Below are 26,856 nucleotides of genomic sequence, written 5' to 3'. Positions count from 1 at the left end.
TTCTAGTGTGTAGTAGTATATCGAAGTGCATGCATGCCAAGTCACTTCCGATGAACACCGAACTGAGGAGAGTAGGTACCTGCATAGAGAGAGGGCAGAAGGCTCAGAGAAGTTCAAAGGGGTGGTGCAGCTTCAGCTAATGTTTTAACATCTGAAGAGTGAAGTGTTAGGATGGGATTGTGCTGTCTACTGAGCATCTGGCGGTTTGTTATCCTCTCTGTTCTTTGCTGTATGTTTGAATACTTCACAATCAAACATTAAAAGGCAGAGTTGCTACCTAGTCTTCTTTTCCCCCGGCAAAGTATTTCTCACTTCACTTAAGATCTATTGTCCAGTTGGCCTTCCAGCTGAGGTGGTGTGAATCGAATCTGGCAATACCATATCTCTTCTGTTAGTTGATGTACTAGCTGAAGAATGATACAAAATGCTCCCTTTCTGCTGAGAATCAAAGAGTGTAACTTTTGCATCCTTCTTGATTTTTGCCTAATCCAGACAGAAAAAAAACAAACAAACCAACTTTCTGTTTTATATTTAAATTCCTTAAAGATATTTTACTTGGTTGTTGAAAAGTACATAATTGTATGTAACTGCGTAATTTTGCATGTTCATCTGATTTCAGAGAAGAAAGACATGGCAAGTGAAATGTGGCCAGGGAAGCTGATACATGAAAGCTTGAAGAGATAATGATGCTGCTCAGCCAGGTCTTGGAAATTTGATCAGTCTAAACAAACTGCATAGTACTAAATTGCTTGTGAAAGGGCTGAATCAATCCTGCTGCGATTTGAACTTTTGGCTCCTGAAAGTCTAGGGCAGGCTTGAAAATAAAAATAAAACCCTCACATACTGAATTGTATTCCAGGCCCTCTACTGTATTCTCTGTACGAAGAAGGCATCTTACCCAAAGAGCAAGAGGCGGCAGAAAGATGAGGTAGTGAAGAGGAGTCTTAGGGATTTCTCCCCATATCAGGAGCTCCCAAGGGGAGAGGACCTCTGTCATTAACATATCAATTCCTTTAGGAAATATTTATGTAGAGCCCTAAGAAGAATGTAGTGGGGTGTGGGATAATAGATCAACCAACTAGAACATACTTAATGCTTATGACTTGGCTGGCACTGTGCTAGGCTCTATGAAGTCCACGAAAGAGAGTTACTCTGTGTGATTTGCTTCATCCGAAAGATAAATTATGTGGCATAAAACAGAGAAGTGAAGTGAAAGTCATTTAGTTGTGTTTGACTCTTTGCAACCCCATGGACTGTATAGTCCCTGGAATTCTCCAGGCCAGAATACTGGAGTGGGTGGCCTTTCCCTTCTCCAGGGGATCTTCCCAACCCAGGGATTGAACCCAGGTGTCCCGCATTGCAGGTGGCTTCTTTACCAGCTGAGCCACAAGGGAAGCCCAGGAATACTGGAGTAGGTAGCCTAACCCTTCTCCAGGGGATCTTCCTGATATAGGAATTGAACTGGGGTCTCCTGCATTGCAGGTGGATTCTTTACCAACTGAACTATGAGGGAAGCCCCTGAAAGCCTGGATAAAAATGGTCTCAGAGAAGGAATAATTTGAATAGGGAGGAGAGTAAGACTCGTGTATAGGAAGACAGGATAGAAACCACCTAATCATGGAAAGGATTTGTTTTGGGAGAATAGCTAAAAAATAGTTAAACTGATTGTGCTGGAGAAGGGATGGAGTTGGGGGTAATATGCCATAATGGCTGGATTATAGTAGGATTTAAATCATGGAGGATCTGAAGGCCAGGAGAAGAGCTTGGATGTGATCTAAAAGGGAATAAAGAACTCTTTGGGGATTTTAAATAGGGAATTATTATAAAAGTGTTTAACTCTTAATCATTTTGATAATCAGCATCTAAAGTGCCTGGCCCATAGGTATTCAGGGTTAGTCCAGTTGTATTCAGCTAATCTGTCAATAGTATGTTGACAGGTTGAATAGGACCCATCTCAGCCTAAAGAGTGGGATTCCCAGGTACCACAGTGATAAAGAATCTACCTGCCAATGCAGGAAATTCAGGAGGGTTCAGTCCCTGTGTCGGGAAGATCCCCTGGAGGAGGAAATGGCAATCCACTCCAGTATTCTTGCTGGAAAATCCCGTCTGTGGGGTCACAAAGAGTCAGACATGACTGAGCACACATACAGCAGCAGCCTAATGCGTAGGCTTCTTATCACCGTGACATTATTAGCTGGTTCATCTTTTTCTTTAACTGTAATGAGGAGTGATAATACCTACCCAGCTAGTAAGTGGGTTTATTTAATCAAATGAGATCATGATCCCATCATTATCCACAAATACAGTGAATACCTCCTTCATGTAAGATGCTGTGTTAAAAAAAAAAAACTAGGAAAGCAAAAAACTGTAGAGGTGTAAGTGCTTTGAAAAATTTCTTGTGATGAATATTAGTTTGAAATACAGAGTTGTACAGGATCTGGTAGCAAGAGAATGGTATACAACAACCAGAAGGTCATCTTACTGCTATATTTAGTACTGGGTTAGGTCCCTATTATTGTCAGGACCTGCCAGCTATAGCTAGGATCAAGTAGAGAAGGAAACACGAGGTGTAGGAAGGTAGATATTTAAGGTCCCCAGGAGCAATAGACCTTCCTGTTGGCAATAGACCTTTTCAGAGTTAAACCTGTTCTGTAATGAACCCATATAAACATGCAGACAGTGTAGAATATTGATTAACAAAACAGATTCTTTCTGGAGCCAGAGTAACTTGCTGAATTCAAATTACTGCTGTATTACCTTAGACAAATCATTTAACCTCTCTGAGCCTTGTAAAGATAATCATAGAAGCATAGGGTTGTTTGTGAAAATTGAGATACTTCATGTAAACTCTTTTTTCTTAATTTTTTATTTCATATTTCATATTGGTGTACAGCTGATTAACAACATTGTGATAGTTTGAGGTGAACAGTGAAGAGACTCAGCCATACATATACATGTATCCATTCTCCCCCAAATTCCCCTCCCATCCAGGCTGTTACCTAACATTGAACAGAGTTCCATGTACAGTACAGTAGGTCCTTATTGGTTATCCATTTTAAATATAGCATGTGTACATGTCCATCCCAAACACCCTAACTATCCTTCCCCCCAACCTTCCCCCTGGCAACCATAAGTTCTACACAAACTCTTAATAGAGGATCTGTGCTGTGTACATATATATGCATATATGTACTGCACTGTGCTTAATTGCTCAGCCCTGTCTGACTCTTTGCAACCTCGTGGACGGTAGCCCACCAGGCTACTCTGTCCAAGGGCATTCTCCGGGCAAGAATACTGGAGTGGGTTGCCATGCCCTCCTCCAGGGGATCTTCCCAACCCAGGGATCAAACCCAGGTCTCCATACATTGCAGGTGGATTCTTTTCCGTCTGAGCCACCAGAGAAGCCCAACATATGTACGTATATATTACATAGATTTAGTTTTTAGTATATTATGTAAAGGTGTAGAAGAGAAGCTTGGGCCCTAAGTTAATTTAATAGATCATAGTGTGAAAGTAGACACAGAGATTCCAATGGAAAATAAAAAACTAAACCCTTTAGGAAGGCAATTTGATAATGTCTGCCAACTCCTAAGATGTTTAAAATATTTTAACTGCCAATTCCACCTCTCGGTATCTGCCCAACAAATATATTCACATTAAAGCCGAGAGATTGTGTGAAAGTATGTTCATAGTGATACTGCCTACAATAGTAAAGACTGGAAACAATTTAAATGTCCATCAGTAGAGGAGTATTTAAATTATATATCATTGTAAAATAGAATATGAAGAACTTCTTTAAAAGAATGAGGTACATCTTTATAAACATGGGAAAGTATCTAAGATACAGTGATAAGTGGAGGGAGCACAAAGCATAATAATATGTATACATAATTATGGCTTGTGTGCATGTGTGTTTCTTAAAGAACAGCTAAAACATATTAATGTTTGCTTATACAGGAAAAATTTCTGGAACATTAACAGTCATCCCTGGGAGTAGGATGATGGTGTTGAGAAGAGTGACTTTTATTTCATCTTTCTACTGGGGAAAAAAAAAATGTTTTTGAGCCTGTGTTTGAAAGGCTGTGTTTAAAAGTTTTCTTTTTTAATGTTTAAAGAGAGTGAGGATTAAATGGTTAAATGTTTTGTAAGGTGTGTTGGATGTGAAAAGTGATCTATAAACGCCTCCTATTTTTACTAAACAATAGAGTGTGAGGCCTTTGTAACCTGAAGAAAGCAGCATTTCAGCATTTCTTCCCACTAGAGCATATGGTGGTTAAGACTATAGGGGATGAATGCCCTAGATCAGCCTCTCGTGGAGTTGATATGCAGATCCTTTCAGTATTTCCCATTGCTCTTATGGTGGAAAGTTCTATAGAAAGGATTGGAAGGGCTCAGTGATATTGTTCCATCCAGTGTTTAAAACTATTGTCAGATATTCTTTTAAATAAAACTATTAGCCACATAGTGATTGCAAAACTTGATTGCTTTGAAGAGCCTTTGTTTACAGAGTTTGCTTTATTGTATTGCATGAAGAGTGCCTTTGACTAAGTGTAGCAAGATACCTCTTAGTACTGTCTGGACAACAAGTTTGAAAATTAAGGGTATTATCTTGAGAGTTCTAGCCTAGCGTTTTACAGATTAACAGGAGACAGGTTGTTGTGCTACTCTAGGTAACAGGCTTTTTGTTTTGTAACTCTTGAAGTTGGTTTTCTCCCTTTTGACACTCAGGAGATTAATTTACTATTTATTTCTCTAGATGAAGCCCTTAGAGAAAACATAAAAATACAGATAGGCCTTCTGATTGGTATATTCATTCTTTCTTATGACTAGGTATTTCAAAAATAAAGTTATATACATTAATACTATTATTTCAAAGCTTTTTTTAAAAAAGGCAAAATCCCAGTAAGCACTGCAGATGTCATGTTACTACAAGATGACAATATGTAATTAACTGTCTGGAAAGCCATAATAGTAAAGACTTCCTGAATGAAATGGTGGTGTATATGGGAAGTATATTTGTATTTCAAATTTCATTCATTCATCTACTTCTCATCCCAAATACAAACAAATACAACACTTTCTGTTATCAGAAGCTGATTGGCCAATTTATGGATGGTAACAGAACCAAAAATCTGGTGCTGTCCTGTTCACCAAGCACGTGTGTCTGTGTATCTTAGTAAACCTGTGAGGTAAGCATTACCATCCCACTCTGCAAGGGCTGGGACAGAGTAAGTGTTGCCCATGGACAAAGTAGCCAGAATCTAGAACTTCCTGATATCACATTCATTGCCATTTTAATACTGCCCACTTTAGCTGTTTATCAGCTTGATGGAAGAGAGCATAGAGGATTATCTCTAGTTCAACATTTTCATTTTCTCAGTTAATAAACTAAAATGCACAGTGGACTTTACCTTAAGGTTGCCAAATTGACTTCAGAGTCTGCTTGCTCCCTTCAACGCACACACAGAGCCTTCTTAATGACCTAAAGAAAAGCACATAGGTCTTTTGCCTATTAAGGGTTTTACCTCAGAGAAACAGTCAGAAGACAAGATTACATGGAAGATTTAGAAAAACAAAAGAAGTTTTTAATAAAAATGCAACACTTTATGATAATCCTCCACTCTGATCTTGGGATTCTTCACTGAAGACTCCAGCTCTCTGATTTTATTTCTGAAGTCTTCCTCAACCTTTCTGTTAGCTCTCTTAAGCTTACAGAGCCATTAAGGCCAAAAAAGATTTTTGTGCCAGGTACTCTTTTCAGTGCTTTATTATCTTTCAACTTAATTAATCTTCACAATAACTTCATAAATTAGGTACTAATACTGGGCAAAGGTTAATGGAGTTTTGCCAAGAGAATGCACTGGTCATAGCAAACACCCTCTTCCAACAACACAAGAGACAACTCTACACATGGACTTCACCAGATGGTCAATACTGAAATCAGACTGATTATATTCTTTGCAGCCAAAGATGGAGAAGCTCTATACAGTCAGCAAAAACAATACTGGGAGCTGACTGTGACTCAGATCATGAGCTCCTTATTGCAAAATTTAGACTTAAATTGAAGAAAGTAGGGAAAACCACTAAGCCATTCATGTGTGATCTAAATTAAATCCATTATGATTATACAGTAGAAGTGACAAATAGAATCAAGGGACTATTAGATCTGATAGAGTTGCCTGGAGAACTATGGATGGAGGTTCATAACATTGTACAGGCAGCGGTGACTAAAACCATCCCCAAGAAAAAGAAATGCAAGAAAGCAAAATGGCTGTCTGAGGAGGCCTTACAAATAGCTGTGAAGAGAAGAGAAGTGAAAAGCAAAGGAGAAAAGGAAAGATATACCCATTTGAATGCAGAGTTCCAAAGAAGTGAGAAATAAGAAAGCCTTGTTAAGTGAACAATGCAAAGAACTAGAGAAAAACAATATAATGGGAAAGACTAGAGATCGCTTCAGGAAAATCAGAGATACCAAGGGAACATTTCATGCAAAGATGGGCACAGTAATGGACAAAAATGGTAAGAACCTAACAGAAGCAGAAGAGATTAAGAGGAGGTGGCAAGAATACACAAAAAAAGGTCTTAATGACCCAGGTAGCCATGATGATGTGGTCACTCAACTAGAGCCAGACATTCTGGAGTGTGAAGTCAAGTGGACCTTAGGAAGAATTACTACGAAGAGCTAGTGGAAGTGATGGAATTCCAGCTGAGCTATTTAAAATACTGAAAGATGATGTTGTTAAGTGTTGCACTCAATATGCCAGCAAATTTGGAAAACTCAACGGTGACCACAGGACTGGAAAAGGTCAGTTTTCATTTCAATCCCAAGGAAGGCGAATGCCAAAGAATGTTCAAATTGCTACATAATTGGGCTCATTTCACATACTAGCAAAGTAATGTTCAAAATGCTTCAAACTAGGCTTCAACAGTACCTGAATTGAGAACTTTCAGATGTACAAGCAAGATTTAGAAAAGGCAGAGGAACTAGAGATCAAATTGCCAACTGTGCCTTTGACTGTGTTCACAACAATCTGTGGAAAATTCTTAGAGATGGGAATACCAGACCACCTTACCTGCCTCCTGAGAAACCTGTATGCAGGTCAAGAAGCAACAGTTAGAACTGGACATGGAACAAATGGACTGGTTCAAAAGTGAGAAAAGAATACGTCAAGGCTGTATATTGTCACCCTGCTTATTTAACTTATATGCAGAGTATGTCATGCAAAATGCTGGGCTGGATGAATCACAAGCTGGGATCAAGATTGCTGGGAGAAATAACAGTAACCTCAGATATACAGATGACACTACCCAAATGACAGAAAGTGAAGAGGAGCTAAAGAGCCTCTTGATGAGGGTGAAAGTGGAGACTGGAAAAACTGGCTTAAAATTCAGCATTCAAAAACCTAATATCATGGCATCTGGTCCCATCACTTCATGGCAAAGAGATGGGAAAACAATGGAAACAGTGACAGACTTTATTTTCTTGAGCTCCAAGACCACTGCAGACAGTGACTGCAGCCATGAAATTAAAAGATGCTTGTTCCTTGGAAGAAGAGCTATGACAAACCTAGACAGCATATTCAAAAGCAGAGACATCACTTTGCCGATAAAGGGCAAAGCTATGGTTTTTCCAGTAGCCTTGTACGGATGTGAGAGTTGGAACATGAAGGCTGAGCGCCGAAGAACTGATGGTTTCAAACTGGGGTGCTGGAGAAGACTCTTGAGAGTCCCTTGGACAGCAAGGAGATCAAACCAGTCAATCAGTCCTAAAGGAAATCAACCCTGAATATTCATTGGGAGGGCTAAGGCTGAAGCTGAAGCTACAATACTTTGGCTACCTGATGCAAAGAGCCAACTCTTGGAAAAGACCCTGATGCTAGGAAAGATTGAGGGCAGAAGGGGGCGACAGAGGATGAGATGGTTGGATAGCATCATAGACTCAATGGACATAAATTTGAGCAAACTCTGGGAGATAGGGAAGGACAGGGAAGCCTGGCATGCCACAGTCCATGAAGTCGCAGAGTTGGACACAACTGAGTGACTGAATGACAGTACTACTTTGAGATAAGTGACTGTGTTAAGTGGATTAAATCCATTTCTTAGGATCTCCAGATTGGATGAAATTCCTGTTTCCCAACTCTCCCAAAAAACAGATCTTGGGATATTTTCGTAGGGTTTTTGTATCCTATTTTACAGATGAAGTTAAGTGAGTTGGCCAGAATCTTAGATTATTCAGTGACTGTGTTAGAAGTAAATTTATGTCCTTTGGTTTCTAGCCCACAGTCTTTGAGATTATAAATTAACACTGTCACCTTTGAGCTCATTAGCTATTGTCAATTCAAGTGATCCACCCATGTTGAAATTTTATTACAGCAACAAAAGTATGTTTACATCTTTCACATTTCACCTTTGGGTCTTCCCTGGAGTACAGTTAGTTGCATAGTCACTATGCAAGGCTCTAGTTTTATACAGTTTTACAGTGTTTATACCTTATGACACATGAAGACATAGTAGTGGAGTATGTCTTAAAAGAGACATCTATTGCTTTAAAAATTTTTAAGTGCTTTTAATATATGAGTCTACAAAAAATTTAATTTAATCATTGCTAATGCTATCAAGAGCCAAGTTAACATTTTAGAATATTCATATTTCTGACCCTTGAGATGATAGGCAAATGACATGACCAAATTCATTTCATATCCACTAAACTCAAGCAGTAGTGTAAAGAAATACATTGATTTTTCTTCAGGGACTTTGTGCAGATGTTTTTCTTTTTTTTTTAGAGAAAGCCCCTTCTGACTTCATGTGGAGTAGAAAACTAGCTTAGTTTATTTCATGCTGCTCAATTTAATTTGGAATCATTTTTGAATTCTCAGATGCTTGGGTACAGAGCACTTCTCCCTGGAGCCTTGTTTCCTGACAGTGGAGAGTAAAGGATTAAATTGAGCTGAAACTAAACTGATTGACATTTTGACATTCTGCAGATTGTGAAAAGAAAGAGAATTTGTTCAACTTTTAGAAACAGTAGTAAGAAGGATTATTTCCTTAAAGGTACCCCAGTCTACAGAGATGATTTTTTTTTTCTTAAAAACCAAGAGGCTTGTTCCAGCACTTTGCCAATTTTCTATATTACAGTTCAAAATGGGAATTTAACTTTGAAAAGCCTTTGAAAAGGCCTGGATGGGAGTGTTAAAACAGTCTCCTTCATTTGTTGAATGGGCACTGACAGGTCTTTTAAGGGAAAACAAAGGACCGTGCACTTCTGGGGTGTCACTATAGGAACCTATTTGTAAAAGACTAGTATACATATTTATGAAATCTTTATCTCTGTTGCTTTTAAATGCCAGATATATTAAGTGCTGCATTGAGTAAACATCTCCTGCTGACTTATTTTCCTGAGAGATACAGATGATTACCATGCCATCATCTTTCCTAAACTGCATCACTTAATGTTGACTTCTCTGCTGCGTCATTCCTGAAAGGAACTGGACTCACCTTAACAGTGCTGTTCCAAACAGCCTGTTACTTTTTTTTTTTTAATCACTGCAGGAGGCTGTAATAAATTACAGCCTGGAAGAAGTTTCAAACTGGCAAGTTTGCCAGTTATTTAAAGCAATTTATTTTGGGGTGTATCAGCAGATTTTTTTTTCTTACACTGCCATTTGGGTGCCTGCTGACACAGCCTGAATAAATCTTTCAAAAATTTTCCTTCCTAGAGATGGATGAAGATCAGGATGTGCTGGACTCCAAAGTCCAGACCTTGTATTAACTCTTCACTTGCCAGCTAGTTCCTAATTTAGGTATCTTTTTCCATCATGAGTTTGCAATATTGGAAGTCCTTCAGTGCCTTGGCAACAATTTTGTTTTATGTAAGGATCAACTTACAAAAGAATGATTCTGATTGTAGACACAGAATTTATAGTTTAGATTATTTCATTACTAGTGTTTTGAAAATTGCCAAACTTCCCATTGGGATAAAACAAAGAATTATTTCTTCTTGATTCTAGCATATGCTCAGTCATAAAGTGAGTTCTTCCTAATTTTAGTCTCTGTTGTATTTCTAGTTTCTAATTTTTTTCTCATGAAAAAAATTCTTATAATAGTGAAGTCGCCTTTTTAAATTGTTAATTTTTGTCTCTGGAATTCTTATAGCATCTTATATTGATGTATAGTTTAGTGAGGTAGTCATAAAAGCAAAAAATACCAATGCCCAGAAATACTTGTTCTGATCAGACAGTAAGGACAAGAGATAAGGGAGCTAACTTTTATTTACTATGTGCCTGCAGGAGGGCCAGTCCCTTTTGTCAGCCACTACACACAGTGTGTAGGAGACAGAGAAAAGAGATTCTCCTTTCACGAGAGCTGGTCCCTGTTTGGGTGAAAGGCATTGCTCAGTGAGTAGTTAGGAAAATCATAAAGCATCAGGGAATAGGTTTTAGTGGGAAAAGCCCTAGATCAGGAGTTATGAAACAGGAGTTCATATCTAAGTTCCTATATGTCACTTACAAATCAGGTCATCTGGCTAGACTGTGAATGTTCCCACATCTCTACAGTGAGGATATAATCTCTAGCCTGTCTTCCTCTCTAGATCATTGCGCACAACAGCTCTCAACCCGGGCTGCACACTGGAATCACCCGGGAAGCTTTGAAAAATACTGTCTTCTGGATCCCAGTTCAGTTCACTCAGTTGTGTCCGACTCTTTGCAACCCTGTGGACTGCAGCACGCCAGACTTCTCTGTCCATCACCAACTCCTGAAGCTTGTTCAAACTCATGTCCATCGAGTCGATGATGCCATTCAACCATCTCATCCTCTGTTGTCCCCTTCTCCTCCTGCCTTCAATCTTTCCCAGCATCAAGGGTCTTTTCCAATGAGTAAGTTCTTCACATCAGGTAGCCAAAATATTGGCCCATCTAGATCCAAACCTTAAGAGATTTTGATTTGATTGGTCTAGGGTGCAGCCAGGCATTGGGGTTTTTTTAATCTTCACAGGTGGATTCATATATGCAGTTAAGGCTGGGAATCCTTAGATTGTAAGACGGTTAGGAGAGCCCTTATACATTTATTTATAAGCATTAGCAGATGTTAATCGACATCTGACACACTAGTAAAGTAACACTCAAAATTGTCCAAGCCAGGCTTCAGCAATACATGAACCGTGAACTTCCAGATGTTCAAGCTGGTTTTAGAAAAGGCAGAGGAACGAGATCAAATTGCCAACATCTGCTGGATCGGTGAAAAAGCAAGAGAGTTCCAGAAGAACATCTATTTCTGCTTTATTGACTATGCCAAAGCCTTTGACTGTGTGGATCACAATAAACTGTGGAAAATTCTGAAAGAGATGGGAATACCAGACCACCTGATCTGCCTCTTGAGAAACCTGTATGCAGGTCAAGAAGCAACAGTTAAAACTAGACATGGAACAACAGACTGATTCCAAATAGGAAAAGGAGTATGTCAAGGCTGTGTATTGTCACCCTGCTTATTTAACTTATATGCAGAGCACGTCATGAGAAACAATGGGCTGGAGGAAGCACAAGCTGGAATCAAGATTGCTGGGAGAAATATCAGTAACCTCAGATATGCAGATGACACCACCCTTATGGCAGAAAGTAAAGAAGAACTGAAGAGCCTCTTGATGAACGTGAAAGAGGAGAGTGAAAAAGTTGGCTTAAAGCTTAACATTCAGAAAAGTAAGATCATGGCATCTGGTCCCATCACTTCATAGCAAATAAATGGGGAAACAGTGGAAACAGTGGCAGACTATTTTGGGAGGCTCCAAAATCACTGCAGATGGTGATTGCAACCATGAAATTAAAAGACGTTTACTTCTTGGAAGGAAAGTTATGACCAACCTAGACAGCATATTAAAAAGCAGAGACATTACCTTGTCAACAAAGGTCTGTCTAGTCAAGGCTATGGTTTTTCCAGTGGTCATGTATGGATGTGAGAGTTGGACTATAAAGAAAGCTGAGCACCAAAGAATTGATGCTTTTGAACTGTGGTGTTGAAGAAGACTCTTGAGAATCCCTTGGACTGCAAGGAGATCCAACCAGTCTTTCCTAAAGGAGATCAGTCCTGGGTGTTCATTGGTAGGACTGATTTTGAAGCTGAAACTCCAATACTTTGGCCACCTGATGTGAAGAGCTGACTCATTGGAAAAGACCCTGATGCTAGGAATGATTGAGGGCAGGAGGAGAAGGGGACGACAGAGGATGAGATGGTTGGATGGCATCACCAACTCAATGGACATGGGTTTGGATGGACTCCGGGAGTTGGTGGACAGGGAGGCCTGGCGTGCTGCAGTTCATGGGGTCGCAAAGAGTCGGACACGACTGAGCGACTGAACTGAACTGAATCGACATTGTAGATACTTTTTTCCCATCAAAACTTCAACTGTTTTGCTTTTTTAAAAAATTCAGTTAATCACTGCGTCTTCCTAGCCCGTAGCACATAGGAAGCCGTTGATAAATATTTGTTGCATTCTCGAGTGTACAGCCTTTTAAGTTTTAAGGTCATTTGAAAAATGGGGTTTGTTTGCCATTCGTATATAAAGCCGGTTAAGAGACAGGTCCTTTCTGTCGAAACATTCCAAAGAAATGCGAGCCTTTCTTGGCCACCCACACCCTATTCCGCACCCTCAGTCTCGGGCTCGCTTCACTCCTCCATTCAAGCCGAGGCGGCCTGGTGCCGACCCTCGCCCCGCAGGCCCGGACGCCGGCTGCGGATCCGTCGGGTGCGACGAGCTCCGGGGCGGGGCTCCGGCGGGCCCGACCCTCCGGCTCTCGGGACCGCCCCGCCGGCGCGCTCAGCCCCGCCCCGCCCCGCCCCGGACGCGAGTTGGGGCGGGCTGCTGGAGGCGCCCGGCCGCTGGGACTCCACGGCCGAGCCCCAGGGCTGCGGCGGCTGCCTCCGCGAGACCCGGCGGGCCCAAGTCGGCCGCCGGGAGCCCGCACTGCCTGCGCCTCCAGTCCAGTGGAGCCCAAGGCGAGCGCCTCGTGCCGAGCCGGGCGGGGGCCACGATGCGGAGCCGTGCGCCCTGAGCCGGCCCCATGACCCTGAGCACGTTGGCCCGCGAGAAGAAGGCGCCCCTCGCCTGCACCTGCAGCCTCGGTGGCCCCGACATGATCCCCTACTTCTCCGCCAACGCGGTCATCTCGCAGAACGCCATCAACCAGCTGTGAGTGCCGCGCGCCCTCTGCCCTCTGCGAACGGTCGCTCGGAAAGTTTGCTTTTCAGCTGCCGCTTTTCCCAGCAACTGGGAGCAAGCAAGGGTGCAATCGCACTCTGCTCGCTTGCAACTCCCGCGGCCCCAGAGGCAGCATAGTAGGGTGGAGATGCAGAGTAATTCTTGGAGGCGGAAAGCGTCCTGAGGGTGGGAAGGCGGACAGAAGAATCCTTTGGGAGAATTTCTGGTAAACTTTGAGAGGATCTGAAAGTGAAGTCGCCCCAGGGAAATTGTGATGACGGAATGACAGCCGTTTGGCATTTTGGAAACTCGGGCTATAGGGCGGGCAGTAGCCTCTCAGCCCCGGCCGGAAACGCTAGGACTCCGCTGCGGGTCGCGCTGGTGCTCAGGCCCCCGTGTGTGTTGTTTTGTTTCCTTGCTTCAAATAAGTCTGCTTGTGACCGTAGGTTTCTGTTGCAAGCCGCGCACGCTTGGCTTGCAAGCGTTCATTTTTCACACTGACTGGTTGTAGTCTGGAATTATTTCATAATGCTGGATTTTAGTGGTAGTTTGACTCTTTTTGTCTCCGCCAGTAGTAGTACGCGCTTACAACCGAAGCCTGCAGGCGGACCTTCAATCGCTGAAGTGCAAAATCCCGTTGCATCTTTAAATCATCACAGTTTTCAGAGTCTCTAGAATTGTTCCTCCCTTCCTTGGTGGTTTAGCTATTTCTGAGAACTGTGTGCTCAAGCTTGTGGTTAATCTCACCTCACATTTAAAAAGGGCAAAATAGAGGAACTCCCATCTATTCAAGTTGCATCATTAAACTGGATGAGAGGTTCAGGGTTACTTGTAGCTGGCAGCAGTTTGGTCTTTGTAGTGTGTTAGCTCTCACTCCGAGTGACTTCAAGGAGAGTCATCTACTGAGGTTTTCCCAGACTCCTGGCACTTAAGTCACTTCTGTCTCCCACCCGGGTCAACCCTAAAGAACTTTTTAGTTTCATGACCAACAGTAGAAACTTTGCATTATCCTTATATTAAAGGTCCCAAGTATAGCCTGTAAAGTGATTTCTGTGGTGGTGGTTTAGTCGCTAAGTCGTGTCTGGCCCTTTTCGACTCCATGAACTGTAGCCTGCCAGGCCCCTCTGTCCATGGGTTTTCCCAGGCAGGAATACTGGAGTGGGTTGCCATTTCCTTCTCCAGGAGAGCTTCCAGACCCAGGGATCAAACCCACATCTCCAGCTTGGCAGGCAGATTCTTTACCACTGAGTCAGATAATCTTTAATTTATTGTTTTAACAGTTTCCACTGTTACCAAATCAAATTTGCATTTTAACTTTCCGTTTTGTGTTGGTTCTTGGTGATGCACTGAAAAACACACACACACACCCAATATAATGGTTTTACTGCTCTGTGTTATAAACTTTATAGAATTAAATCAGCCATTTACTTTCTCTTTTTTCGGACCTTGTAGAGGGAGGAGGGCAGCATATGGGATCATAGTTCCCGGACCAGGGTTGTAACCAGTCCTCCCCTGCAGTGGAAGCCAGGTGTTTGAACCCCTGGACCATCAGGGAAGTCCCTGCACTTTACCTTTTACCAAAGAAAAAAAGGGAGGGGAATGAATAATCTGAAAATGGGCAACCAATGGCAAAATAAGTGTGAACAATACTTTAAAAATAAGAAAGATAATGGAAGCAACCCACATGTACATTAAGGGATACGTGGATAAACATAATGTGGTCTGGGATACAACTGAATATTATTCAGCTGTAAAAAGGAAGGAAATTCTGACATATGCTACAACGTGGATGAACTTTGAAGACATCATTCTGAGTGAAATAGGCCAGTGACAAAGTACAAGCACTGTATGATTCCACTTACATGAGGGACTTGAGCATAAGTAGTCTGGTTGCCAGGGTTTGGAGGAAGAGAATGAGAAATCTGTCTAATGGGTACAGAGTTTCATTTGAGGAAGAAGAAAAAGTTATGGGGATGGGTGGTGGTGAGAGCTGCACAACAGAGTGAATATTTAATGGCACTGAACTGTACACTTAAAAATGGTTAAAATGGCAAACTTTATGTATGTTTAACTACAGTTAAAAGATTAAACAGAATTTAAAAGACAGAGCTTCTGAGCTTTGCAGGGGAAAGGAGTTTTGAATCTAGTGTACATGTTTATTTTCCTACTAATTAGTGTCTTGGGGTACATTTGACTTATTTTCTTAAACTGTAAAATGAAGACACTGTGGTTCTGACCCCAGAGGATCATAAAAGATTATGTATGTGGTAGGTAACAATTTACAAATGATAAAGTCCTGCACAGAAAAATGGGTAAATTGATGTTAAACAGAAACTAAACTGCTGCCATTGGTTGACCACTTGCCACTGCGCTGAGTTTAGTGTGTTTTATTATCTCATTTAATCATCACAACCACCGTATGAACTAATTTATTCTGTTTACAGAGAATGAAGCTGAGGCTTTAAATATTTGCTAATAAATGACAAAACTGTGCTTAGAACCCAGGTGTTTCCTAGGCCAGTGCTCCAAGCCACTGTAGAAATGGTCTTCTGTCTTAGCAATTGCGAGGCTACTTTTAAGACCTATAGTCTTAGAAATTATCTTTAACTGCTAACATCTTCAACTTAGTAGTGAAAAACATATTTGCTCCACTTAGAGTTTTGCTGCTAAGGTAGGCAGTCTTCTCAAGAATTCTCAGATTATTTCTCTTTCATTTTTGTCTCTCTCGCCACTTTTTTCCTTAAGAGAGTCTTGCTGATGTTCACTTCTTCTAAAGTGTATTTATTAGTATTGGCCTTAGCCATAGTGTTTAATTTACATTTACAGTGTTGCCCAGTCCATCATCATTTAAAAATCTTTAAAGACCATTCCAAATAAAAGCCTGAATTTTGTTAACTTAAACATGCACATTTTTGGTTCCTAACACAAAAGTTTTATATTTGAGGTCCATGGTTACTGAAGCTATGAACTGGCTTTAGAAGGTTAATGAACTCCTTGAGATCATATGGAAATATTGGGTAGATACATATATTTTAAAAAATCAGGTTCTCAAAGTGATATGATCTCATAGAAGGTGAAGAATCTCCTTCCTCAAGAGAAGTATGGTCTCTGAGGCCTGGTTTAGTAAAAACTTAGCTGCTGTGAGCATTTCCATGTAGTGTCAGATATCTAAAAAGCAGTGATGAATGGGAGCAACTAAAAGGTTAAGAGTTAATTAAGGTCCTTAAGTGAAGACCAAATTTTAATTGGGGGACGGAGTACACCTGAGTTCTCTTAGCCCAATGGTTCTCTTGTCTCTGCTGGACCCACTCATAAGAACTTTTCTTCTTCCTTTTCTCATTTGTTGCGTTGGATTTGCTCTGGGTTTAGAAACCAAGTAAACCATATAACAAATCCTGTGAGAATTGTCTCAGCATCAAAAGACCTCAAGGAGATCTTAGGGGCTTTCCTATGAAGAAAGTTAATGACCTTGAGAGGAGGGCCTTTGGGATAACTAGTTTGGTGATTTCACATGCTCTTTCTTATTTCTTGACTTTTAATTGTGGTATGTAGATACATATAGGTGAAATTAGAGAATAGTGTGGGTATTACTGTGTTTATTGGGAATTATATCGTTATGAGATTAAGGCCTTTCCTTACCTTTGTGTAAAACTCACCAAATATGCTGTTATTTCTTATGTGTTCAGTGAAGAACATTAAGGAGTGATTGAATTAACTGCAGAAACAAAAAATAGTTACTGTTATAAGTGTTAATCCTACTAGAAAAATATATGTGAGCAACCGAGAGCAGCATCTGATCAAACTTCAAGAGTGTGGCATCATACTGTTCAAATGATCCTGAAATTCCATACCCTTGCAGAGTCTACACATGGTTTCATATACAACAAAATTTGAACATCTGAAAAATACATGAGCCTTTTTTTTTTTTTTTGGAACCTGTGTTATTTTTAGAGAGCCAACATTCAACCTCTGAGAAGTGAATTTGCTAAGCAAGGGGCCAAGGTTTTTTCTGGTGTTATTGTTATAAGCCAAACAAATAGCTTATCCACAAACAGGTGACTATTTTTGTGTCCTGAAAAGTTCAGGGAAGGATCAAGAACTAGTAGATAGAATGCTGGCAAAGGCTATCATTAAAAGTGTTCCCATTACGGAAACCACTGATCAGAAGTCTGCAAACTTGAATGTTTGAGACATTTCTTGATTTGTTCATGAGGTGACCTTGAGCTTTTTATCCTTCACCTAAAATAATTGTATTTATTTACTTGGTTACATATATGAGTTTGACTTCCTAGCTTCACATGAGTGTTTTCTGAAGCTTGAGCTCAGCAACAGAGAGCATATTGAGATAATTATCTAAAATGTACCTTTCATAAAATTGAAAGGTAGAAGCAGTTTTATTTTTTTGTGTTTATAATACTAATGCTCTTTCAGTTCTGCAAGTGATTTCGCATGTGCTCTTCTCTGAACTTAAGCTTGTGTCAAAATCACCTGGATGGTTTATTAAAACACACGTTGCTACCCACACTCCCAGAGTTTCTGATTCTGTAGGTCTGGGGTGAGACTAAAAAATTTCAATTCCTAACAAGTTCCTAGAGGATGCTAGTGATGCTGATCCAGGGACCACACTTTAGGAACCACTGCCTTAAAATAGTCCCGTGAGGCAGATTGGGCAAGTCATCATTCACACTTTATAGAATAAATAAACTGAAAAATCAAAATGGTGAAGTGATTTACACAGGGGTTACATGATTTGTTCTTGGTAGAACTGAAACTAGAACCAGTGTTTCTTGTCTCCAAATCTAGAACTCTTAACACTGCTGCACTCAAAGTCCTGATGTATATATGTCTTTGTATCTATGTGGGAACATTTCTTTAGATAAAATTCTAGCAGTGGAATTTCTGGGTCTGATGATATGTATGTGTTAAAATTTTGATACATGCTGCCAAGCTTTGCAGTTTGCTCTGCCAATTAGCTCTTACCAGCTTATATACTTATATAGGTGTCTTCACCAACCCTGGTAATATTAATAATGATACTAGATAGCAGTTAATTTTTTACTGAGCTCTTACTGTGGGCCAGGCATTGTTTTGAGCATCATGCATATTATCTCATTCTCTATTCTTAACAACTTTGACTTAGGTGTTATCCTCAATTACAGATGAGAGGCACAGAGATGTTAAGTCATTTGTCTGAGATAGTACAGCCAGGATGCAAACACAGGCAGCCTCAACCCAGGACTCCTGCTCTTAAACACTCCTCTGCATGTCCCTTACTATTGAAGAGCTTTAGGATCCTTTTGTATTTTTATTGGTCTTGTGCATTTTTCTTCTGTGATTTGCATGTTTGAACTTTATTTTTCTGTTGATATTTGTTTTTTTCCTTTTTCATGTAGTATTCTGTATACTCTGAATATGTTTAACAATTATTTTCCCTGCCCTAGTGCTTGTTTTTTAATTTTGTATCTTGTATAAAAGTTTTTAACTTTTATGTAGTAAAATCTGTCAATACTTTTCTTATGATTTGAGTTTTGCATCTGACTTTTAAAAAAACCCTTCCCATCCACTCCCAAGGTTATAAAAGTACTCTTGTATTTTTCCAGTATGTCTACACTTTTAAAATATTTCACGTTTTAAAATTGGAATTTATCTTTACAGACAGACTTGGAGATAATGTGAATCCAGTTCCAGATACCACAATAAAGTGAATGTGACATTAAAGCGAGTTACACAATTTTTTTGGTTTCCCAGTGCATATAAAAGTTATGTTTACACCATAGTCTACTAAGTGTGTAACAAAAAGCAGTACTTACCTTAATTATAAAATGCTTTATTAAAAAAAAAAAGCTAACCATCATCTGCAAGTCTTGATGTTTTTGATAGTGGAGGGTTTGAAATATTTCGAGAAATACCAAAACGTGACACACAGACGTGAAGTGAGCAAATGCTGTTGAAAAAATGGCACAAATAGACTTGCTCTGCAGAGGGTTGCCACAAACCTTCAGTTTTGGTTTTTTTTTAAGTGGTATCTGCGAAACGCAGTAAAGTGAAACACAATGAATCGAGATACGCTGTTTTTATTGTGTGAAGTAGAGCTCTAACTTTACCTTTTTTCCAAATGGATAGTCATTGAGTCCAGTACCATTTATTTAGTCCAGTCTCACTTCCCATAGATTTAGTAGACATTTTGCTATCTTTTATCACAAGGCCTACCTCAGTGTGTGTGTGTTTTGATATCTTAGCTACCCTTGCTTATTTTCTAGGTAAGTCTTAAAAACAACTTGTCAAATTCTACTTTGAAAAATCCTGTTGGGATTTTTATTTAAATTGTACTGAACTAGTTTTGGGGAGAATTAACAGCTTTACAGAACAAACCTTCCCAATGAAGAATGTGGTATGTGTTTATTTATTCACTGTTTTTAAAATGCCCTTCATTTAAATTTTACACTTTTCCTCATATAGTAGTTAGACATTTCTTATTAGGTATATTCATGGGTATTTGTTTATAAAGTTTTTGTTGTTCTTGTGAATAAGCTCTTCTTTCCCATGACTTTTTCTAATTAGTCCCTATAGGTGTGTAGTAAAACTGCTTTTTATATTTGTTTTATATCAGACCACCTAGCTGAACTCTTGGTCCTTATATCGAATAGATACTTTAGTTGATTTTTTTGACTTTACTGAGTGGATGATTATATCATCTGTAAATGAGTTTTCTCTGAGTGTAACTCTGTTGCTTCAGCTCAGACTTTAGTACATTAAAGAGTGGCAATGCTCCTGGTCTTGTTTTCCATTGTAAAAGGGATGCTCTTTATGTTTTCTGAGTAGATGTACTGTGTGCTATAAGTTCCAGCATAGATCACTTATCAAGCTACTAGTCCTAACTTCAAATATTTTAAAATTAGATACAGATACTGAATTTGATTAGATGTTTTTTGGCCCTCTATTGAAAGGATAATATTCCCCCCTTTCTTGGCAATGCAGTGACATAACTGAGTTGCAAAAGTTGAATCGTCCTTTTAACACTGTTTGCGTTACTTGTTAACATACTGCTGGAATTGGTTTACTAATACTTTTAAGATTTTTTTCTCAGATATTTGTTGAATCTTTGGTGTTAACTTGTCCAGCTGGTATATAATCTGTCGAATGATTTAGGTATAGTCTCCCATCTTTTTCTAGCTCTTTAGCTAGCTGTTTTTCTAGCTCTTTTTCAATTCTTTAGCAGCAATTCTATACTTTATTTATTTATTTATTTATTTATTTATTTATTTATTTTAATTCTGTACTTTAAAAGCCTAGAACCAAGAGGTCCTACTCTAAGTGTTATAATTTTATGAAATTGTTTTGCCTTTACATTTTTTAACTTCCTTGTTCTATTTAATAAGTGTCTTTATCATCTTTGCTACTTTAAAATCTAGATTTCTCCTCTCAGAAATGGACAAAACATAGTTATAATAATTCAGTTATTCAGTTATTACTGAATATTCAGTAATTCAGTTACTGAAGTCACACATTCATTTATGACTTAAGAGCTTTTTATCTCTGGTTGGTGGGTAAAGAGACTAATAATAATGTTGATAGTTTTTAAAGACATGAGATGTCTCTCTGATTTTAAATCAATACCATTTCGTGATTGTTTCTGATCCTTAAATAGGTAGGTAATATAGCCTTAAAAGGTATTGTGTAAAGTGTGATCAGTTAAGTTTGCATCAAGTGTATTAATCTCCTAGTGTTATGGTCTTCAGATACAAAGGAGAGGTTAATTTTCCGTTGTCAGAGTTAAAGGTACATTTGTGTTTTTATTAGTAGTAATAACTTTGTGTGACTTTACCCACACTTAGGCTGCTTTGAAGTAAGTAGAGCAATAATTGGCTTGGAACAGAGTGGGAGAAAGCCCTCAACTTTGGCCACGAACTGCATAAAGAAAGATGAGCAGGAATAGTGAGGTCGTGATGCACTCAAGTCAAGATTTCTTTGATAAGTCTTAATGAATTTTTTTTTCTAAAGTACTGTTCTTCAGATTGTGTGCTCACTTGTAATCACTCCTGAAATGGGGCAATTTCTGTAGATTTACAGATAAACCATTGCCCAAAGCCAGATAATTTAAGGATGTTGTCATTTTCTGGCTCCAAGAGCTGTTGGATCTTGGAGTAATAGAAGGGCTAAACTGCAGATCCTCTTGCTCTGTCCCTTCTTGGGTTTCTCTAGTAAATGTGAATCTTCTTAATTACCATATGTAAAATTGCCTTGGGGCTAAAGAATAGTGGTGTAGATGCTATCACATGTTTCTAAATTCCTACGTGTGTGCGTGCTCAGTCGTGCCTGATTCTTTGCGACCTGTAGCCCGCCAGGCTCCTCTGTCCATGGGGTTATCCACGCAAGAATACTGGAGTGGGTGGCCATTTCCTCCTCCAGGAGATCTTCCCCACCCAGGGATCGAAAGAACCACCATGTCTTGCATTGGTCGGTAGATTCTTTGCTACTGAACCACCTGGGAAGCCCTTCTGAATTCCTAAGATGAAAGCAAATTAATAATAATAATAATTAGTATCCTAACTACTTTCAGATAGAGTTAGCTTTGCATTGTTAGAATTATACAGGATGTTGCTTCCACTAACATAATTAGGTTTAACTTGAAGAAATGTGCTAAAAGCATCAAGGCGTTTTTAGGTGTTCCTGTAATTTGGAAAGGATGTAGTAAATGATTTATAAATAGATTGCTAGTACTGCACACCAAAGGGCTTATTTGGGCTCACTTCCTTTTTGCAGGTTGCGGGAATTTGGCCATTCTTGTTTTCTGCATTAATCTGTTTTCAGAGGGGTGTGACCCTTCTTTTAGTCACCTGAGGGATTTGGAGTTAGTTGTGTGTCTGTTAAAGCTACAGAATCCAGAGGCTTGAATTACTCTGCAGTAAAGAGAAATCTCAGTGTTAGCCTGTACTAGAGTAGGTTTTTTCTTTTTTTTTTAATTGTAAGTTCAGTTTTCCAGTTATAGAAGACACAGAATTATTTGATGTTTGTTTGTTTTTTTTTGATAATGACCTTTTTGAAATGGTTCAAATTGTTATGTTTTTGGGGGGAGTAATATCTGCCTCATTTCATTAGGGCTAGGGCTAAAGATAGTTAATAAGAAAGAACAGTAAAAATTTCAGTTATGATTATGTTACTTTCATCATTTGTACTTAATGTTTACTGACAAAGATTCGTGTGGCTATTCATGATCCGTAACAGCATATTTCAAGCCCTAACAATTCTAATTGTGGACTTCACTTTGCTTGTCTTCTGTGGTGTCTGTGTTCTTAAAACTTAACGCCACAGACAGGCCTGTTTACAACCTAAGAAATCATCAACAAAAGGCTGAACAGGTTTATGAGCTTAGCTTCTTAGTTGCGTGTCTCATCTTTGTTTTTTAAATTTTGTATAATAAAAGCCAGTGGATCTTCGTAAGGAATAAATTGCATATGAGTATTTCTCATTTTTCTTCACTGATTTTAAATAAGTATCACTTATAACATAGAGCTCTTAAGAGATGTCATTTCTTTGGAACTCTCCTCTGTTCCAGGCATCTTTAAATTACTGTGTTTCTCTCAAAGTTAATATATCCAGTTCTTATGAACACCAAAAAAATTTTAATTTGCTATTATTATATCATCTTTATTTTGGGGGAAAATTTAGTTTGAGAAGTTGGAACATCTATGAGGTAATGTGAATTATCAGTGTCGATTTTTCTTCCTAGGAGGGGAATGAAATAGATTCTGACAGTGTATGGAACTGAACTTTTTGGTCATCCCTTTGACCAGATTTGGTGTAGATCATTTTAGCAACCCCACCTCTGTGATGCTCATTCCTCCCCAGTGAAATTTCACACTCAATTCTTAAAGTATCCCTTTCATTAAACATTCTATTTAGAGATTCTTAAAAGGTGTCTTGGATCACTCATTCAGTGTCTTGTCACTTGTTATTGTGGCTGATAGTAATAGTCTGGTGTGTGGAATGAAACAGACCTAAATTTCAATTAGTTTCACTACCTAATTTCACTACAGGCTGAGCGACCTTCAACTTATAACCACCATGAAACTTGGTTTCCTCATCAATAAAGTGAAGCTTATAGTGTCTATTAATATTAATTAATGTAGTTAATTGGGCTTCCCAAGTGGCGCTAGTGGTAAAGAACCCACTTGCCTATGCAGAGAACATAAGAGACCCGGGTTCGATCCCTGGGTCGGGAAGATCCCCTGGAGAAGGAAATAGCAACCCACTCCAGTATTCTTGCCTAGAGAATCCCATGGACAGAGGAGCCTGGCGGGCTACAGACCATGGGGTCACAAAGAGTCGGACACGACCAAAGCAACTTAGCATGAAATGTAGTTAAGTGTAATATTTATAAAGTACTACAAACAGTAAACACTCAGTAAATGACAGCTGATATTTTTTCCCTTTTGAACATGAACCAGAATATAGAAGAAAGAATTAGAGTGGTACGACAGCCTGGTAGGAGAAATTCCATCATTTCCATCATTGTCATATTCTGGGCAAAGGGTGGGAGATACAAAGAAATACAAGACATGGTTCCTGTGGCCAGGATACTCAGTCTGTTGAGAGATACAAGACAGATTAATTAAAGGATAAATAAGAACACAATTCAGCTAAGTGCCAGACGAATGGTGCAATTGGTGCTCTAAGTATTCAGAGGACAAAAAGTTATTTTAAGTGAGCCGATTACTAAAGACTTTATGGTAGGATTTGCCTTCTGACCTTTATTTCTGGCCCTCTCACATGTCTTGATTAGTATAAGCAGAGGTAAAGGGTACTTGAGCCGGGAGAGAAAAGGAAGACTGATGTAGCAGATGTCACAGCTATAAGAGTCAGTGAATGACTGCTGTTAATCATTTGTGGTAGGAAGGAGAAATCCAGAAAGACTTTTGTAAAGACCGATCATGCTCTTTAGAAAATAGTTCTGAGCATATTTTGGATATATCATGTGGGCAGAATTTTAATCAAGTTTTTATCGAGTACCCACAGACTACACAGCACAGTAACAAGCATTTGCAGACTCTACATAGCTTATTTAGGAAGGCTGCCAATTTTACAAAGGCTGTTGTTGAATCAGTACCAGTGGCTGGGAGCGCACTGTAAAATCCCCTTAGGCAGCATGAGAACAGAAATCATGAAACTATCTGCTAGTGGTTTTATGGTTATAAAGGAAGAACGAAGGGAAGAGGGGAGGAAAGGAAACACATTCAAGTAATCCAAAGCAAAACCCCATTCCCTGCTTTCTTCAGGTGCTGAGCTCCTGACATGGTTACATCAGCACCATGTGGTAGGCTGGGTGGTTCCCATTGGCACAGAGAGAGGGCTTGTGATATTTACAGTGGAGCATGCTGTAGGGGGAAGGGTGTACTGATTTTGTTCTTAATGGATTGGCTACCAGTTTAATGGCCTGGTTGTCAATTAATGGTTCATCTTATTTAGCATTCTGTAAGCAATGTACAGCTCCTTAGTTTTAAGTATACATAGAAACCATCCTAGTGGACAGGGGGATCATTTACACGTATATGAGTAAGCCTATGATCAAACATCAGTTAATAAAGACCAAGTCTCATCACAAGGAAACATTTTTTCTATTTCTTTAATTTTGTATCTATAAGAGATGATGGATGGTCACTAAACTTATTGTGGTAATCATTTCATGATTTATTTAAGTTTGGTCATCATGCTGTAAATCTCAAACTTATACAATGTGTCAATTATTTCTCAATAAAACTGGAAAAAAACCAAAAACTAAAAGGTAAAGACCAAGAACTGTATAAATGCCAGGTTACACAAGACCCAAATTATGATAGTTTAGTAATACTGATTCAAAGAAGAGTTACTGCAGCTACTGAAAATTAAGGAGATTGTGCCTTGTTATACTCTCCTGCACTGAGGGAAATGGCAAACTGATTTTCTGATTTAGTGATTCTAACTAAATGAATTTAAACCCAGTGTAATTTTTTTTCCCAAAGTTAAAGAAACACTGATGATTGTAGACTGGCTTGTTATAATCTCTCTACAGATTGAAATCCGTTGTTTTAGTCTTACTTTATTTCTTACCTCCTTGGAAATATATTTGAGCACATCTGTTGAGAACCTACCTTAGTCTTGGCTCTTGAGTTCGGGGCCTGTTCACTTTTGTGTCTCACCTGTGGTCCATCTCAGTTATGGTGGAAGACCACTGTGCTCACTCTGTTGGACGTTCTCATTGCCATTTTAGACACTTGGAGAAGTTCTCAGCAAGGCCATATGCCTTGTTAGTCAGAAAATGATGGTGTTGTAAGAATGTTTACAATGTTTTTTAAAGAAATTACAATACCTAATCTCTCCCTCAATTAAAGTCAAAATCAACCAGAAAATATTGAATATCGGTGCTCTTCTTTACGGCAGTCTTGGAAGTCAGTTTGGGGACATTTTTCAAAGGGAGAGTCTCTGTGCTTTAAAAACTTGCCTACCTTATACACTGTAAAGTTGATAATATCTCATTCTTTACCACCCACTCAGCTTAAAAGTGAACTTGTCCTGAGTGAGTGATTTTTTTGATGGAACTGGTCTTACTGGTACTTAAAATCAACAAAGCAAAAGTATTGGCTATTTTTTAAAATTGCAGATGCTTATGCTAACATGCTTATAATAGAAAAATCAGAAATCCTCCTCTCCCCAAAAAGCATTACCCTTATTCTTATTTTCCAAAGATGTTTACTGTTCTGTTAATATCCACAATTTTCTCTGTATGTATATCCTTTTAAAAATGGGATTGTCTTCTATCGTCTGCTTTGTAATCTGTTTTGTTTGTTCTTCACTGAGCATATTGGGAACATCCTGCCATTGTCCTCAAATGCGTTTCTTTCATATCCTTTCTGAGAGTTATTTGTTTTCCATAGAACTGAATTCTGCCCTATTGTTGCACATTTTGATTGTGTTCAGTTTTTTTTGCAGTTATAAACAAAGCCTCACTGAATGAATATCCTTGTGTCTAAATCTTTGCACATGTCCCTGAAGGAAATACCCTAAAATTCAATTCTGGGATTGCCAGACCAAAGGGTATACATATCTCTAGAACCTTCGGTAGAGACTGCCAATTTGCTCACCAAAAATGTTGTACCTGTCTGCAGTTTTAGTAATTGTACCTCCAGCAATTTAGTAATTCATTTTCATAGTGCTCCTGAAATAATAAAAAGTAAAATCAAGGTAGAAGCAATTTTATCCTTCAATTCATCTGAACCAATTGAAGACGCAGGAAAATTGATCCTTATATGTCTTTCCTATCAGGAATCACTTTCATATCCAGTCACTGATGGAAAATAATTTATAAGGTATTTGAGTAGAACTTGCCAGAAGATGAAATAATAGTACATTGATAAGATGAGGGAAAAACTAATTATCTGTAGATGGTTTTGAATATACATGTAGTGTTTGTGAATTTAAGTTTGTACCCCATGTTGTTTTTTTATTCTAAAATCATCACCATTTTTGATTTAGGGATTTTTGAGCCAGAAGATAACTGGCTTACTTAGGGTCCTGCAGCAAATTAACCTTGAACAGCATTTCATTGTTTTCTGTTTAGGAAGTGTTCAGTGGCATTGAGATTTCCTAAAGTTCTGTCTCACTAAGGATTGCTGTTGCTGTTGTTCAGTCGC

The 26,856-nt window shown here is 39.0% G+C and overlaps 1 protein-coding gene across 4 annotated transcripts in view; it reads left to right on the top strand.

The window, feature by feature from the left end:
- Window positions 1-26,856, top strand: part of SSH2 (slingshot protein phosphatase 2) — a 228,689-nt gene that overhangs the window by 114,996 nt on the left and 86,837 nt on the right. The window contains exon 1 of one of the 4 annotated variants that reach the window (XM_020911789.2): window positions 12,884-13,180. The exons of the other annotated variants lie outside the window; for them this stretch is intronic. Coding sequence (XP_020767448.2) covers window positions 13,053-13,180 — 128 coding nt within the window. The 5' untranslated portion in view covers window positions 12,884-13,052. Of the gene's footprint in view, window positions 1-12,883; window positions 13,181-26,856 lie in introns of those variants that run through there. 4 annotated transcript variants of the gene reach the window in all.

The sequence above is a fragment of the Odocoileus virginianus genome, chromosome 17 (genome assembly GCF_023699985.2).
Source record: "Odocoileus virginianus isolate 20LAN1187 ecotype Illinois chromosome 17, Ovbor_1.2, whole genome shotgun sequence".
In the NCBI taxonomy this organism is placed as follows: Eukaryota; Metazoa; Chordata; class Mammalia; order Artiodactyla; family Cervidae; genus Odocoileus; species Odocoileus virginianus.
The sequence above is the reverse complement of the archived record's forward strand: the minus strand, read 5'-3'. Positions and strand labels throughout refer to the sequence as shown.